The 18,856-nt window shown below is 42.4% G+C and overlaps 1 protein-coding gene across 2 annotated transcripts in view; it reads left to right on the top strand.

The window, feature by feature from the left end:
* atrn (attractin) overlaps nucleotides 1-18,856 on the top strand; it is a 118,503-nt gene that overhangs the window by 64,473 nt on the left and 35,174 nt on the right. For both annotated transcript variants that reach the window (XM_063908467.1, XM_063908466.1), the window contains exon 26: nucleotides 10,945-11,023. In XM_063908467.1, coding sequence (XP_063764537.1) covers nucleotides 10,945-11,023 — 79 coding nt within the window. The remainder of the gene's footprint in view (nucleotides 1-10,944; nucleotides 11,024-18,856) is intronic.

Genomic DNA, 18,856 nt, shown 5'->3' with positions numbered 1-18,856 from the left:
ATACACATGCGTCAGCGTTTGGATGTTTGCATGTCAGCATTCGGAGCGTGCAACCTGCGCCGGTGATCCTAAACAGAACAACCCCTCCTCTCCTCACTCCTTTATCACCTACCCTACTCTCTCCCCTTGTGGTTTACTTTTCCCTTTCACTGCCATCTTTACTGCCTCTGTTTTTCCGTCCCTCCTTCACTCTCGTCACTTACTCTCCCCCCATGCTCCCCTATCTTTCTCCTTTCATCTCTAGCTCTCCATCTCCTCCTTCTGTTCTGTTCGTCCTCCTCTCTTTCTCCCTCTGCCTCCTCTCTTCTGTCCCTTGCTTCCCTCTGTCTGTCAATCTCCCCTGTTTCATCGCCCTCTCTTCCCTCCCTCCCCTCTTTCCTTCCTCCCACCACTCTCTCTGATTTACCCTTAATCCCACAGCTCACTCTTTTTTTCTTTTGCCTGCCACAGATTTAGCACAGATGTAGGAGACCTAAAGTTAGCGAGCTCTCAGCCTTGTCCCTGTTTGCTTCTGGTTCTTCAGGCGCCGCATTGTTTGTGTTGCGGGGGAGGAGAGGGATGCTAATTAACGTGGAAATTGTTTGCTCTTCTCCACTCCGACTTTCCCTGAGTGTCTTAATCTCACTCTCTCTCGCTCTCGGTGCTTTCTCTCTCTGTGTCATGTTCCCTGTGGGGACAGATGAAGGTGGCGCCATCCCGTTATCTGCAGTGCCAGCACCAATACCCCTACAGGCATTCTGAAAAACAGATGCGTTAGAAACCTGTGTTTACAACACTGGAATACCCTCACATATTCACGTCCAGCTGTCCAGCAGCTTCCCACCTTTGGCTCATAATGTTTGAGTCATCACTTTATAAAGTGAATGAATACAATTCCATAGTTTCAAATCAAGCCAACTTTACGAGTCCCAATATTTATGGAAAACTTTTTATTTTACAAATTGAGTGTTTTCTCGAAGTTGTGCAATTTAAATGTTTTCTTCCAGGCCTGAACGATCCCGTAAGAAAGGGACATTTCCAAAATATATTTGGAAATGCAATGAAAATGTATTATTGAGCTTTTTTTTTTTTTTCACTCAAACTGTCATGTTTTTAATTTAAAAACTGGCTGCTGCTAAAGCGAACACTCTTTGAAGTAATAGTGACCTGAATGCTAAATTTCTTGGCGGCATATGTCCACACTTCTGAAGCTTAAAGAGCCATCATAAAGTGCAACTTTTTAACACTGCACTTTGGGACACATTTGTCATGGAAATACTTCTGCTGATGTGGCTGTTTTTGTAGTCAGACTTTATGAACCATCTACCCGACATAACTCTCCCAACCAACTCGTTCGTTGCTTCTTCAAAAGTTAGTTTTTCTGATCTCTGAATGCTTAATGTTGTTTATGTATCAAGGGTTCAGCTGCGGTTGAGCAAAGGTGCACATGAGAGGGAAACTTAAACCACATAGTGTGTGTCTAGGAGCCTTAATGGTGCTCTTATGTATAATTTAACAAAATAAAATAAAAATTGCTTTAATGTCATGCCAAGTGTTCATACTTCAGCGGAGAGTTCTGCAGAGCTAACCTGTTATGTTATTATGTTTTGATGTAACTTTAATCCTGCAGAAAAAACAAGGTTGACGTCGGCTCAAAGAACTGTCATGTTTCTGGGATAACTCCAAACTTCTCTAACCTGCAGTGGAATCTCACTTCTTGTTTTTGGCACATCAAAGTGAAATACGTTTCCAAACGATTGCTCTACAACACTGACCACATGTTGACTCCTTTAAAGGAACTTAACTTTGTGTTAGTGCTGAACTGAGGCCCGCTGTCCCAGAAAGTTCCTCCTCCCCTGAGAGCACGTCCCTGCCTGGAGTGTGTGTGCTGCTGACAGCTTGTATTAAAACACTGGTGCTGCCTGGCGGGCTCTCACATCCAGCCCGAGTGCTTACATATATTTTTAGTACCTGACCGGTCCCAGTGGAGAGTGAACCCTCGATGCTGGCAGTGTTGTGCTCCTAAAAGTGTTGCTTGAGTCTGATTCTTTACTTTTAAAAAACAGCTCCAGATCCAGTCTTTATGAATACAGTGTTTGTTGTACATTCAAGTACATGTGGGACGGGATTACCCTCTAAGGGTGAGCAATATTTGAACATTTCCGGCAAAGTAGGTCACAAATCAAAACTCATCTTTTCAAAACTGCTTTTAATCTGTTATTTAATGTCGTATTTTTCATATTTTACGTGTGTTGTTTTGATTAATTTTACCTCTGTAAAGTGTCTAAGAGTTTTGAGAAAATCGCTCTATAAATAAAATGGATTATTATTATTACTGTATTTCTCCAATTAAGTATAGGACTCTGTCTCCAAAAAATATCTTCAAAAACAAATTAAACTTAACAGTAATAATAATCAAAACTGATTGGGTCCGAATAAACACTTTATTCATCGAGTTAGATGTAAACATTTGAAGAACTATTTCCCTTCTCAGGATACGAGGCACGTCATTAATCGTGATTCTATATTCAGTTGTGATTGTGAGCATCATCATCAAAATCTACCCGACTAACTTTCCTAATCGCTGTCAGACCTTAAGTACCAGCGTCACTACAGACCCATCATCAGCATGCAGCTGCAGACGGCGGGCTGCAGGGTTTTTCCACTCACTGACCTTGTTCTCAAACATCCAGCCAGTAAAAACGGAGAGGTGATTAGTGTCGTCACTCTCAGGTCTCTTGAGTCAGCACTCTGGCCGTGTACGTCACTCTCCTCCTCCTCCCATCCCCTGTAGAATGGAAACTACTGGGGCTAAAATAATACTTTCAGGATGGTTATTCTGCCTCCGCTTTTTGGAAAACCAAAGATAAAAGGCACAGTTAATCTTTCCTGAAAGCAGTTTGGGTCACACAGGTACCGGACTACCCCTCCCCCCCCTTGAAAAATAGAACTTCTGCTTCTAGCAGTGTTGACTGGCGTACTTATCTTGATTTCACTTTTTCATTCTGAGGATTCAGCAGAACCCACATTGTGGATTTTTTGTGATTTTAAAAATACATGAATTCTTGACTATCCACTGACACACACACACACACACACACACACACACACACACACACACACACACACACACACACACACACACACACACACACACACACACACACACACACACACACACACACACTGCATGGCTCTCTGAAGGCAGCACAGTGGCCACTCCATGACCACCATGCATATTTTTGGCAGTGTGATGTGGTCTGCAACAGGACATAAATAATTCTGCTGTTGTGTTCATCATCTCACTGCTCAGCCTCTTGAGCACATCTGCAGGTTTAGGCGTTGGCACAAACACTCCCCAGAAGACACACATCCTGTTTTAGTGCACACTTGAACACACACACACACACACACACACACACACACACACACACACACACACACACACACACACACACACACACACACACACACACACACACACACACAACACAAGAAACACTTTTTATTTGAACATAGGAGGCAGCTGGCCACTCAGTGGTGCTGTGTGCCCTCTGTGATGTAGGATTACCCTTCAGGCACATGCAAGCACACACACACACACACACACACACACACACACTCTAAACATTTATAGCCTCGGACTGCATGAGTGCACGTGCTGAGGTCGGCTCAATACAATCAATTCCAAATGTCAATTTAAATTGCATCCAGTTTACTAACGACAGATCATGCCCAATTATTCCCCGGGATATTTGCTCGCAGTGGCTTCATTATTGAGCCGAGAGATATTCTGTCTTCAAATTACCAAAGAGATCCGTCACTAGGGTTTGTTGAAAAGAAAGTGACAATGACCCCAACCGTGATATGCGCCCGGCGGCCAGAGGGCTCTGCAGTTCCTCTCACACACACACACGTGTGTTTGTACACAAACGTCGGCCACCATCAGCGTCACCAGCCGCGCTGACAGGCCGCTGACGGCTGATTGACAGCAGGACACAGTGTGGAGGTCTGCAGCACCGACACATAAACATAGCTGTTCAGCTAACTGTCAGGCTAATGCTTTTCAAACTTTTGAAATGTTGAGACAAAACAGACGTCAAACCACATATTCAGAAGAAAAATAGGTTCATTTGTGTCTGAGAAATGTTCTTTGTTGCTTATGGTTATGCATCGTCTGCCATAAATTTAAAAACTAAAACAAAATGGTTCAAATCTCTGATGATTAATCATTGGGATAATTGTTTAGAGAAGCCATGTTTGCCGTGGTTAAATTAAAATGGATGTCAATTTTACTGATCTAAAAGTGATTGCTCATGTCAACATGACTTCAAATATGTTTTAATCACTCAATCAAATAAATCTGTATGTCGTGGCTTCAAACTATCAAAGTCCTGGATCCATTAGTGTCTGGTTTCAACTTCTCCAGCGTTAGAACTGACTTGTTTTCTCAGTTTTATCCATTAGTGTCGTTGTATTTGCGATTTTGACTCCTGACTTTTCCAAAACATGGAAATACTTTTAGTAACTTTAAGATAAATTCCGTCCACACCCAATATAGTGGTTGCATGTTGCAGCTTGTTGTCAGTAAGTTGCAGCTCTCTCCCTCCCTTCCTTCTCTCCCCTCTCTCTCTCTTGTCATATCATTATAATGTCAAAATAAATATCAGTATGGACACCCTGCTGTTTTCTAACGTGTACATGCACACAGATGCACATATCATTAAAACACTCACACTCGACCTCAGCTTGCTCCTTGTTACATTGACTGACAGCAGACCCCCCCCTCCACCCTCCATACCTGTGAAAGTGAGAAAGATGAACTCGAGTCACATTCAAACCCTGCATCCTGCCTGTCCTTAGGGGCCTCCCAGGGCACTCAGCAGGGGCTCAGCCAGAATCCCCTCTCTCTGTTCTCTGTCTCTCGCCCTCTGTGTATCTCCCCTTTCTCTCCATCTATGTTTGAACCTTTGTTGCTGCATCATCGCCTGTCCATGTGCCTCTCTGGTGTGTCTTCATATGTTTTTTTCTCTTTGCTGCCTCGTTCCACCTTCTTCCTTTCTTTTCCAACCCCTCTCTTCATCTTCCTCCTCCAACCTCTTGCTCCATCTCCCCTTGTTTCTCCCCTTCTTTAACACTCTATCTTTGTATCCGACCTCTCTGTCAGGTCATCGGCGAGGAGCCAACGAGAGATACAAGTTAAAGATAGAGAGAGCACCTCGTGGCTGAGCCCTCCCCTCTGATAGTTGCGGCGGTATCTGAAAGCCTTGCTCTGCATCCGATTAATAATGAATGAGTCAGATCAGTCGGTTTGACTCCTCTCCTCCCCTCTCTGCTCCTCCTCCTCCTCTACCTCACCTGTAATGAGTAGGGAGGAGGGCAAAGGGAACGTGAACCGGGCTGTAACGCCCTCCTGGGGAGTCCCGAGAGACGGAGGCAAAGTCTTTTCTTACTATCAGCCTCGTGTCCAATCCCTACATACACTCCTCATACTTGTAGGAGCCCTTGCTGTGGAAATGACTTTCGACAGGTTTGATCTTCTACTTTTTGAAAGTGTTTGAAGTCTTTGGACTCCTCATGCTCCTCATGCAGGATTGTGGGAAAAACCCTTTATTTGTTCACTTCATTGTTGGATGGCTTTACCTGCTGAGAATGAAAGGTGCAGAGGCTCGGATTACTTCTGTTTTTAGAGGAAATCTGCTCCTTTATTCACCAATCAATTTCCTAATCCTTATTTTCGCTCGGTTGGTTTTGTTCCTCTTTAACTGCAGCTTTTGATTTTATCCCCGAGTTTTTTTTCTCTCCACTGCATCATCTCAGGCAGGCATTACATTATTAGTACATACACGGGTACATGTGTTTGCCCATTTAGAAACACATTTAAAATGATGTGTTTGATTGCAAAATTGTTGCAAAAGTCTCTCCCAAAAAGCATCATTTTTAAACCAAAAGAGCTGCAGTTTTTAATAAGCTGTAGCCTGGCGTCTAAGAGGATTAAGAGGTGAAACGATAAATGTTGATTGCAAATGTGATTATCTGCTGCTAATTAATCTCTGTGAATTAACATTGGTGGCACTGAAGTTGTAAAAAAAAAAAAAAATGCAACCTGTGCAATCCCACTCTGCAGTAGCATATATCTTGCTGTGCTTGTGAAGCTGCCTTATTACCTGTGAGAACACACCATATTCAATTTGTTTCCTCTGCCAAAAGAAAATCAAGTCCCTCTTCCCAGCTCCTTTTGTGCTGGGAGTGCAGACACAAAGCAGAGGTGTTATGCAGACATTTGTATTCAGCGGCATGTTCAGCCCTGCTCCTGTTTGTGGTGGTTTAGACTGCCTGAAAGTGTCCCACCACCCATAGAGCTGCAGGGGTGGAGCAGCGACAAGTGCAGGGCAGAGTAGGACCTGTGTTGCTTCAGTAGACAAACTTATCAGCTATGGTGAAAACAAAATGGTGTTTGGCTGGTTTAATCCCCAGAGTAAGAGCCAGCGGCAGGCAGACTGCTGGATTAGTATTCAGCTGGCTGTGGACACGCCGGTCTGTTGGTGTTTGCCCTGTGGCTGTTGTCTCGCTGTCAGGTGAGCCAATGACACGTCAGAGCTCACCTCTCCGGCCTCAGCAGCTCCTGGCTGTAATACACTCTGTCACCAGCTCTCTGTGCAGACTGCCAGGGAAACAAACACATCCCATCATTTTGTTTAAACCTGATGTTTTGAAGATAGGGTTGCTTGACACACATGGAGCTTTTGCCTTTTAGTTTAATCCTCATACTTTGCACCTATTTTCTTTTCTATTGTTCCTCAGATGAAACTCGGACACCCACATTAGGAAACAGAGACTACACAGAGACAATATTTTGAAAAGGAAATGAATCCCAATAGTGTATTTAAGAACACATGTTATGCTCATTTTCAAGTTCAAAAACTGAAACCAGAGCCCAGTCTGCTCTGATTGCTTAGCTGGCGAGCTCTGTTGTGATTGGTCAACCGCTTAGATATGTCCAGCCCCTTAGCCTATCTTCTTCAATGTGTTGGAGCGCTAGCCAATAGAGACATGAGTGTTACAGAGTGATTTCAGCCTTTGCAGACCCTGTACATGCACAAAAACCTATATAACGCTGTACAGGAAAGGAAAACCCCCAAAACAGCATAATAAGACACCTTTAACGTCTTTATTTTCAGACCTACAGTGTGTAGCCTCTAGTCCTTGCTTGCCAAAGTGTACCACTAGTGCAGGTAAAACAGATTTGGCAGCTAAGAAGCTTTCACTCGGGACTTCATTGCTTCTTCAATCGACTACATTTTCCATTAACACTTAACGTCCATAGAAAAAGATGGCACATTTTTTTCTTTTAATGTGACAATGGCGCTTCAAAGAAGGTGTTGAAGTGATTTTTTTTTGTTTCGGGGGGGGGACTCGGGAGAAGCCGCATCTGCCCTTGGATGCTGCTTTATTTACCCCGTGGGAGTGGGAGCTGTAGGTGTGACGGAGCAGGTGTTGGGTGAGGGGGATGTGAGAGCCGAAGCCTGACTAACTTGGCCATTTTCCCTTGTGGAGGTTGAGATCAAATGAAGAGCACTGTTCTGTTTCCATCTGTGTATTCTCCTCGTGTCCATCTCCCCGTTTCACTTCCTCTAAGTTTCTCTTTCCGTCTTCTCCTCACCCGTAGATTGACGACAGGCGACTAGAGAGAGCTCAAAACAAATTTGAGTGCGTCTCAGTGTGCATTGCAAGTCCACGCACAGGCGGGGATTTGTAAGAGCAGAATTAGATTTGAGCGCGAGGGAGGAGAGCATCTTGAGCGTAGCGACGAGCGTGAGCGCGCATGAGGAATTGTCTAACTGCATTTGAGCCAGCAACAGGGATTCGTCAGTCGGAATGATTAAAGCTGCTCGCGCTCACTTCTGGCAGTCTGATTACCCCGAGCGCAAACTCTTACCACGAGTCAACACTTCAATTACTTTCAAAATAAAAGTGTCAATAGGGAGTATTAACCACCAGGTGGTGACAGGGATCTGTATTATTGTGGCAGCTGTGTTTCAGAGGGAGAGCAGGTTCTCCTTTTAATCACAAGGTTGGCGGTTCAATCCCCAGCTCCTCCACTCCACAGGTCAAAGTCTCCTTTATCTCCCAAAGTGTGAACCAGTGTCTTGAATGGCAGCTCCAGTGTAAGAACGTGTGTGTAAGGTGAAGAGGCAAATTGTGGAGCACTTTGTCTGGTAAAGTAGAAACGTTTAAGGTACAAAAAACAGTCCATCTCACCCATAAACACTCTTATCTTAAAATAAGTCAAAATGCATTAATACTTGACTCAAATAACGTTTAATATATTGGCGAATGATATCCAGCCAAGATGGAAGAGTAATTCTGATTGAACCATCATAAGAAAAACATTGATAGACAGTTATTTCTGCTTTCCTTATCAATATACTTTCATATCTTCTAGCTTCATTTTCTTGTCCATTAGAGGCAGAACACCTTTCAATCTCTTATCGGTACTTCATCATTACTGTCCCTTTTCCTCTGTCCCATTGTCTTTAAATCTCCTCTTCCTCCTGTCCTCTGTCCATCTTTCCCTCCCCGCCCCCCCGTTGTGCAAAGGGATGCCTTTTGATGCGCCGGTGATATCTGTTCACGCGGGTCATTCATCAGCACCGTGCCGCTCTTTAAGCAGCGAGCAGGAAGCCAGATCAATAAACCGGCTGAACGGATGGATCTCTTAAGAGTCCTCTTCAGCCTGCAGAGATAAGGGATTGTTTTGAATGGATGGCACTTTAAACAGTCACACGGTGGGGGGGGGGGGGGGGCGGAGGACATAGGGAGATCTGAACGCATCACAGCCGGTATTAAAATGGGGAAAGGCATTTACGTTGAAGAGGTGGTCAAAGTTTGGAGAGAAGTCTCGCTGGAAGATCTCATGTCTGGAGAAGTTCTCCTTAAACTTCTAATTAAATCCCTTGAAGGAGAATCCACATACAGAAGAAACCGGAATACTACTCATAACATGGCTTTCTTCTCCCTTTCTTAAATTAAAACAGCTGTTTGTACACAGCGTCACATATGCAGGGTTTTTTTTTAACCTGTAATGGAGCCCAATTAAAATCATTTACATTGTTAACACATTCAGTACTTGAAAGCGTGATGTTGTGAGGAACGTACATACTGGGTGTTAATTGTATGAAAAGTAGATTAGCTCATTATCTTTACGGCTTGCTGCTGCTGAGGTTAATCTTACATCAGCTGCTCTGACTGTAAACGCGACTGTATTTTTGTACTTAATATGGGATACACTTTTCTAATTAGCTGTGTTTGTTTGGCTGCTTGTTCATTCTTCATTATGTCTATCACTACCTCTCTCTGATTACTGAATTATGTAAAAATGTGACGAGTATAATGGTTTCACATGCTTTAATATGGAGAAAAAGCCCTTTCTGGATAAAGGACTCATCCGTTCCTAACCGGGAACAAAGATGTTGATACACTTTTCATGGCTCACTTGATAGGTTTCCTTTGCTCTTTCCACATTCCACATTTTTATCACGATTTAAATCAGGAACAGACTAAGACCGAAAGAACGACTTCGTAACGCTGAAAAATTGGACCATTTGAGGAGCACTTGAATGCAGCATTGACTTTTGCAAATGTTTGTGTGATCTAAAGTTTCAAGTTTGTATTGAATAATGTTCAGTAAAATGTAACTGTACACCTTAAATAGTATATAATAACATCATATTTTCAGGAATAAGTTCAAACATCCTAAAGTAAAAAAGCCCTAATGCTCAGTTTTGTAGTTTTCAGAAAGACTTTGTGTTCACATGTCAAAATGCAGCCATCCTCACTAACATAAAGCCTTGTAGGAGGCGTTTGTTCATCACGCCGCTGACGCTCTGTTCTTCAGCTGCGTGTTGCTAACATTAACCTGAAAAATAAAGGAAGTCACGGGAACGCTGACAGGAATTCTGCTGAAGGTGCCACAGGGTGTGAAGTTCAGATAGCAGGAGTTGTTGTCTCTAATGTATATAGACACACACACACACACACACACTGCTTAGAACGCCACACGTACTGTATCACCCCTGCCGTTCATCACCTTAAAGTGTGCCTTCTAGAGTGAAGAACAGACTTTTTTAATAAATGATTTTTGCAAATGGAGTAGGAGTAACATAACATTTGATAACATGTTTGCTTTATCTCACAAACTTTTGCTTGGTTTTCCCACAAATCAGAGCAGACTGGGCTCTGGTTTCAGGCAGAGGGTGAAAAGAGGTGCTGCAGCACAGGCATACAAATATGAACCATGAGAACAACCTTCAAGTTCTCAGGTAGAAATACCAAAAGTTCCAGCGTGCTAAAAACCCTTTTCAGCCAAAGGATAACTCTAAAATAAAAAGTCAGTTGAAGTATGTAAGGGAACATAGGTGTCTGGTTTAACACTCACCTGATCCTCTGGGCAGTCTCATGGAAAGTGCATAATGTAGTCCGCCTCTCCACCACTTGACAGCTGCTTCTTCCGTCTGGCATTTTTCTTTTTGCACCTTGTTTCTTGTGAACCAGTGATGAGATCCCTGTTATTATTCTGTATAGTGTAACTGGTCATATATTTGTGGTTTTCATTCTATGCCTTGTTTGAGAGTACAGAAGGCTGGATGACATGTGGTTTAAAATGCACAAGAAACTGGATTCTATTACTTGTATGAGGAATGTTTGTCTATAAAGTGCTCGTTATATCATGCTGTTGGATGTATATTAAAGACAGGACGAAGAAGCAATGTCAAACCAACATGCAACATATGCCTCGTTGCCTTTTGACTCGTTGATAAATACCTGTGGCTGAAGCAGATGTAAAGTAATGCAGTTCTTACACACAGGACTTCAAATGCTCCAAGTTCTTCTAGTTGTCCCTTCTCTCTCCTTTTATTCATCAGTTTTTTCTCCCTCTTTTTTGATCATCTTTTCCTCCCACAGCTGCTTCCTGTCGTTGCTCCTCGTGGCCGCGGTGGTTTGGAAGATCAAACAGAGCTGCTGGGCGTCACGGCGACGAGAGGTAAGTCAGACTCGACCTGAAAACAAATATTGATTTGGGATACTCTCGGGTGAATGGACAACCACCAGGACACAGTTGGTGTTCATGTGTGCTCTGTTGAAACTTGACGTTTTTAGTCAATGCCGCTTAAAAAATAATTGGCACAGGTGCCAAAAATACTCAGAGGTCCCTTAGAAACACAACATGTATGTGTGCAGTACCTTTACAATATTAGTTACTAAGACAGTTATAGAAGCTTATCTACTGTGCTGACTTTAACTGCATTTGAAACTCACAAGCTTTAATAACCAAGGTTCATTTTCAGAAAACTGTTTTAATTCAGAAAAACTGGAAAAAAATTCTAAAGTGAGTTTTTGTCTTCACTCTGCAAGATGCATTGTAACTTGTTCTTCCTTCTCTATTTGTGTTGTGCATCACATGGATGCAGAAAGTGTGATTTTTTTTTTCCCCTTTCACACATCTCTTTGTTCCGTCTTATAGTGAAAAAGTGTTCTCCATAGAGGTGCTTGTTATTATAAATCCTCCCCTGCTTACTCATGTCTCCTCTCTAGTGCAGAAAATTGACCCCGAGACACCTTAAAAATGTAGTCCCGTTTAAAATGTAACTTGTTATATTCATAACCACTCAAGGATGATAGCACATTAGTGGTTTACCTTCTGTATTTTAAAAGAGCTAGAGTGAAAACATTGATAAAATATTCAGATTTAGTCTCTATGTTTGAGCTATCTGTTTCCCCTTGTTTCCCCTATTCATGCTAAGCTACCGGCTGCTACTTGAGATTGGTAACTCTCGTCAAACGAACAGTTGTATTTCCTAAAATGCTGGACTATTTCTTTACTAATTTATACAATAAAATACTCTGGGTAGGCAGGGTCAATCTCTGTAACTGTGCCAAAATATCCTAATTTAGATTTCTCCGTCCAGTTGATAAATAGTTCAGCACATCAATCGCTTTGTGTACGTCGCAGAATTAACTACAATTGAACGGAGATGAGTCAATGTTTTAATTTCTCGAGCAAAGACCCCGTGCATAGGCTAAGCATTGTGGGAACGGAGCAAAGACCTTTAATGTATTCACTTTAGTCCTTTTTATCCTTTATTTGAAGTGCAGCCATTTTCTGACAGGCTGGTACTGAGGGACTCACTGGCTGGATCGCTCTGATGTTTTCTTTCAGAGAATTAAGACAAATCATAAATTACATGAAATGCAGTCCATCCAACAAAGAGTGGCACAAATCCTGAGCGGGATGCGAGCACACCTCACATTATTGTCTGCCTTAATCAAAATGTCGAGATTTGGTTAATTAAATTGTCAAATCATTAAGCAGAATTGCATTTTAATGCACTCGTTTTTTTATTCAAATATGTTCCTTTAGACATTGGCTAGGCTCAACAAAGCAGTCCATGAATGCATAGGTGAAGTGCTATTAAACCTTAGGGTTTTGAATTAATAGGCACTCCAGTGTTCATGGATAAAAACACAGGGTTTTAAACGGTCAGCTCCAAAATGTGATCCAAGATGACAGCATTTCCTTTTAAGCTGTCATTCATTGACAGGAAATTACTGACGTGCAGTGACCGTAATTAAGTGTTCTCATGGTACAGCGCACGGTGTCTTTCAAGCCGCATGGAGAAAAAAAAGTTAGAAAAAAGGACTGGGGGGGGGGGGGGGGCGGGGGCGCAAGATTCAAAATGACAAACCCCAAAAGAGTAAATTCATATATCGATTGTTTGGAGGAGAATCTGACATCAAGTGGTCTGTATCATCAGAAACAACAGGACACTAGCTTTGAAGATGTTTTGATGCACTGGAGAATTTAAGCTGTGGAGACGTTAACCTACTTTTTGAAGGCACACACACACACACACACACACACACACACACACATTCCAGTTGCTGACAGACAGGAAACTGGCGACCTGACAAAGCTCCCGTGTGATTGGTTTATTCCTCCTAAGATGACAGCAGCCACGATAGATCTGCTCAGTTTATGATTTGTATTTCTGTCATTGTCCGGATGGCGTTTCACTTTGTAAAGAAAGTAGGACAAGCTATCATTAGACCGATAATACGGCGTGTTAGGCTGGTTGGACAAATCCTGCCATTTGTTTGCAAAATTTGAATTACACAAAATATTACATGGCAGAGAAAAGAGGCGTGAAACACATTGGGCTTATCTGAAGTGTCCACCAAAATATTATGAAATTACACAGTGCTTTAGTGAACAGAATGTAGTGATATCACTTCATTATGCTGATGGGAAAATGTAAAAGACTCAGTTTTTAAAAGGCCGTCTCTCCCCAAAATTGCAAAAATAAATGTTCATAGTTTGTTTCCTGAGGGGTTGGACCACCTTTTGCATATGTGTGTGTGTGTGTGTGTGTGTGTGTGTGTGTGTGTGTGTGTGTGTGTGTGTGTGTGTGTGTCAGGCTGTTTCTGAGGGCATCCCGGCTGTTGTAGTGTTTAATGTGACCTTTTGGTTTGTGCTTTTCTCACTCGGCACACCAGATGAAGTGGCTTTCGGCTGCACCCTCGCCCAAAAATGCCATCATCACTCTCACCTCTGAATACCTCTTAGCGTCCCCGTTCCACCTGCCCCTTCTCCACCCTGTCTCCATTAAAGGCTCTCTACAGCATAGCCTTTAAACATATGACCACTTTACCTTTGTTAAGAGGATTTAGGGGCCAGACGAAATGATGGGGCCAATGTTAAACTCCTTAAATTCCCTAAAAGGTTAGAAAAATTACTTAGATTGGTTGAAGTACATATAAAAGAAGTGGACATATTATGTGTATGACTTTTAATGGGAGTCGCTTTAGGCTCTGCTGTGATTGGTTAACCACTTAAAGATGCTCCGCCCCTTTGCCTATTACGTAAAATGTGCAGTACTTTAACAAATGGACTTGTATACTAATGGATATTAAAGAATGTAAAGTGTCCTTTTCTATCCAATACTAAGCGTATAAATATGGAAATTGAGATTTTAATATTCATGATTTGACCTTTTTAAAGTCTGAATATTGCACACTGCACACACAATGGCCTATTCTCAGGCATGTGTAGTGTTTTCTGATAACAGCAGCAGGCTTTATAATTAATATTTTGCACACTTTAGTGTTTCAGTTTGAAGCTCTGCAACACAGAGGTAAAGATCAGTCATATAGAAAGTAGTCAAACCTGCCAATTCACCCATAACGGGAACATTTAAGCACCTGCATTTCAAACAGCAGGTGGGAAACATAATGACCCTCCCTTTCTGGAAGGTTTTGTATTTCCTTTCTTAGAGGAGGCTGCACTTAAATTCCCTCTTGAGTGAGACACCAGCGGAGAGCAGCCGTCTCTGAGGGGAGTCCTAATAATGATGCACCTCATGACATCTTTGTCCTTTGTAGTGATGGTCGGGGCTATTTTTGTTTTTTCTGGGAGTCAAAATTATTTCTGTTATGATACAGTCCTCTAAAGAAACTATGAGTTATGCCATGTATTGTTCTCCAATTTAAAAAAATGTGTTAATTGTTGGATTCAACAAGAACAAAAGCAGAAAGTTATATTGTTAGAGACTCTCTTATTGTTGATATTTAGACTTCTTTCCAATCCTTTTGGAAACAGTCAGCCTCCCTGCACCCACTGTTTACTGTGGAAAACACTGCAACAGGAATTATGTTTGGACACTATACTTTCAACTTCGTCATAACTTGATTTTTTTTTAACCACGTTGTTTTTCTTCTTTAAAAAGGTGAGGCAGAGTTTTGCACTGATGCAATATATTGTGAGGATATTAGCAGGGCTCTATTATGTTCAGTTCCAGTTTCGCATTGTGTCTCTACTGGGACATGTCTCCATGCTTTAATGTTCAGAAAGCTCTTTTTTTGTCTCATACTGCCTGTGCTGCAGCACCTCTTTTCACCCTCTGTCTGAAACCAGAGCCCAGTCTGCTCTGATTAGCTAGCTGGTCGACACTGTTGTGATCGGTCAACTGCTTAGAGCTGGGACCGTCCTTTAGACTATCACATACAATGTGTTGGAGCACTAGCCAATAGAAGTGTGACTGTAACATGGTGATGTCATTTTGTTGTGGAAGTAAACAAAGGAGTCCAATGGTGGCGTTTCAAGCAGGGGGGAGTGGGAGAGAAACTTACTATGGAGGGAACACAGGGATTTTAACCTTTGAAGACCATTAAAGTGCACAAGCACTTATATAGCACACGACAGGAGAGGGAACACCCAGAAAAAGCATAAAAGAGTACGATATTCTAAAAAGAATCTTGATTTGCTCCAGTGAAACTGTGAAGTAACCTCATTTCTAGTTTCAGCTTGTAACTTTAATCACCCTTCCTACTCATGCAGAGAGAGGCACACAGTTCCACACAGCAGACCTACCGCCATGCAAACACACATGTACTGAATAAATACATCGTGACATATCATTTTCGGGAAACCGAAAGCTAATCATGTTTTTGCATGAAGCCGACTCTGGTTTCTGACACCGGGGCTGTTCTGTTCTCTCACTGCTGTCCCTCCAGGCTCCCTGCCCACATTCACCGGCTTCCTGCGTGTTACTCTGCACTTGCATCAGCCGAGCGGTGACACACATTTGCAAGTAATTGTGCCCGCATTCACCTCACTTAGGCCCGGTGCAGGGAGAAATGGTGGCCATTTCATTTTCTGTAATCATTGCCGGGTCACAGGGATTTAAAGCAGTGGCCGGGATCCTGAGACTTCCCACTCGGGAGTGCATGTCATCTGACTGTAAGGAGTTTAAGCTTATTGTGCTGTCACACTCATTGTGAGACGCTATGAATAACAGCTTTAGGTTAAGCCCTGACATGTATATGTCACTGTGAGCCCTTTCCTAAGAAAGGCAGTAGAAACACTACTTAAAAATGTACTATTTTGGACTTGTTTTTTACTTGCCAGATATCTTGAGAAAAAAGCATGAATTCACTTTATGAATTATACTTGAATATCAATAAAAACCAACATTTTACGCCACCATCGTTTCACTGTAGGTATGAAAGACTGGTGGATTATTGAACTGCACGAATGTAAACAAATAGAAATGTAGTCACTTTTATATAGATGCTAAACTCCTCCCATTTTGAACCCAAAAGTTATTTCTCCCCTTTCTTAAATAAGCAATTTTTCAGCCTGCATTTACTGATAAAACATATAGAGTACTTCAAGTATTGGAAAAAGTACAATCCACTGCAGTGTGCAGGTGGTGGTATATTGTAGTGTAAAACTGAAAGCAAGGAGATATTTCCTCTTTTTAACTTTTAAACAGTATGATCCTCCCAGGACGTAATAAAGCCTATACAACTTCATGTCCAAATCCAGTGCCAGGCCCATCAACAATATCCAACCCGTTAAGATGGAGCAGCCCAGAGGGAGGGCGTGTGTGTGAGGGGTTATGAGACGAGCAGTGCTGCTGAGAAAGTATCTATAGATCACCAGCTCTATAATCCATAGCTTCTTTTGTTCAGAGTGTGTTGCACATGTATGAACATACTGCATTACCCGTGTACACCTATCCAAGATGTTGGAGTCGGCGCTGTGTTTGCACCTTCAGTGTTGTGAATCCTGATGATGCTCTCTTCCGCGGTTCATTTTTTCCGTTTACCAGCAGGTTTTCAGGTGTGAATTTCAGGCGCTGAGTAGAAACAGGTTCAGGACTAAATATGGGGTTCCTCTCATTGTGGCAGCAGGCGAACACCTGATATCTTTAATCAAAGCCTTCTTTTGAGTCCTGACAGTTCTTTGAAGGAGCAGGAGCTGCCATCTGGCAATAAACAGACCCAACCACAGTAGCCTTTTCATGCCATAGAAAACACCAGCCTTTTATTCGGAATAAACTCCAGTCCGACTTAAGTCCGAACTCTGTCAATGCTGCTCGATATTCTAAATAATATTCGAGTACAGAAAGTCTTATGATTTCCCACACTCTAAGGGGTTCTCCAATCACAACAGAGCCAGCCAGCTAACCAATCAGAGCAGACTGGGCTCTGTTTCAGACAGAGGGTGAAAAGAGGTGCTGCAGTGAAGGCAGTATGAGAAAAACAAAGAGCTTTTATGAACATTAAAACATGGAGACATGTCAGGTTCATGAGTCCAGCCGCACCCACAGCTTTGCTAGCCTGAAATGGAAATATAATAATATTCAATTCTTTGAAAAGAGATGAGCAAGCCGGCTAATTAGAGCAAAGATCCAGCCGACGCATCCTGTGGCGGTGTTGTATATCATGATGCAAAATACCGTAATAATGGTGCTGCTTAAACATTCACTTTCTTTGCCTGAGGACAGACATCCTCGGTTCACTTGATTGTAGCTTCAGAACAGATTTCTGGCCAGAATGTGAGTTTCTAAAGTTTGTACCTGGCCACGTAACAGTTGAGTCATTTGTATTGATTCATAACGGCACAGTTACAATGAAATTCCCCGACTTTGCGTTGCACCATACTGTACGTCTTTGATGTTCATTGTTAGTTTTTCCTTCTCTTGCGTCTCACACTGTGAGGCCCCTCCTCTCCTTCTGCTCCTCATGATATCCTCATGGTGACAGCCTGTGTATTTACCCCACATCCATCGTCACCCTAACACAGACATACATCACACATAACCTGACGTATATTAGACACGTATTGCACCCTGAGGTATTGACAGAAATGCAGAATGTGATAACGTCCCCGATCGTTGCCGCGCGTCCCGCATGATTAACTGCGTGTGGATTCTTTACACCCCGGCAGAGGCAGCCTGCCGGGAGCAGGTATAGGGAGAGGAAGCGGCATAAAATTCTCCAGATACCCTCCCGTATTTATTACACCATTAAGCTGCCCTCCCCTCACTAACACCCCCCTTCCCTTTGCTATAAATATGAATGTCAACTAAAGTGTCAGGGCCCAGGCCCCCCCTTCGAAATACCTTCTATTATCTCATAAAACGAGTGGAAAGCTGCTCAATGGCCTGTGATGTGTAAACTTTTTTTTTCTTCCCCTAGTTATACGGCTCAGGTTGTGGGGGTGTTAATGAAGTGATGTGAAAAGATACAGCTCCATGAAAAGTCCTCTCTCTAAACACACGTATTCCCCAGGAGCCAACTGCCACCGTTTCACGTCTCTTTGAAGATTCTGCGAGGGAAAGTATACAGTCCACACTTTAAAGTTTCTTTAGAAAGCGAGCAGATCAGAGGAGAGATCTGAGGCTTTAACAAGCCAGGTTGCTGAGTAACCGCTCCGCTCTCTGAAGTAAGACTCGCACTGAATTTATTTTGGTGTATTAACCTGTGAGCTCACCGGTGAAAAAGCACCACCTGCAGTGTTGACATCTTCTCTGTAAACAGTGCAACATGTACCGAAAAGTATGCAAACACTGTGTGTTCAGGGACTGACGTTTCTCAGGTCTCTCTGAAGTGTTTAGCGGCTCATGCATGGTATATTTGGCCTCAGCTAAATATGCTGTTACACCTTTTTTACGCACTATTGCTTTTGATGATATCCACAAACTACCTACGAAAGAATTATAATGAACATATCTCAGTAATCTAGTCCTTACATTTATACTGATAAAAATAAACTGCATAGCAAGCTAGATATATACATAGATCTCCTACTGAATAAAAGCATTTGATTGCAAATAAATACACCTTGGAGTTCACAACTCAATTTCAGTGTTTTAACCTTTGAATAAAAGAAGGTTCTATTTGTATTTATAACACTTTCTGTACTCATTTTATTTTACGCAAGCCACACTTTTTATTCCCTAAAATGCTACATACAGTATTTCTTTAGTTGTGAACATACATTTGTCTTTCATTGGCTGATGGTTAAACTTCA

This window comes from Eleginops maclovinus, chromosome 19 (assembly GCF_036324505.1).
Source record: "Eleginops maclovinus isolate JMC-PN-2008 ecotype Puerto Natales chromosome 19, JC_Emac_rtc_rv5, whole genome shotgun sequence".
NCBI lineage: Eukaryota > Metazoa > Chordata > Actinopteri > Perciformes > Eleginopidae > Eleginops > Eleginops maclovinus.
The sequence above is the reverse complement of the archived record's forward strand: the minus strand, read 5'-3'. Positions and strand labels throughout refer to the sequence as shown.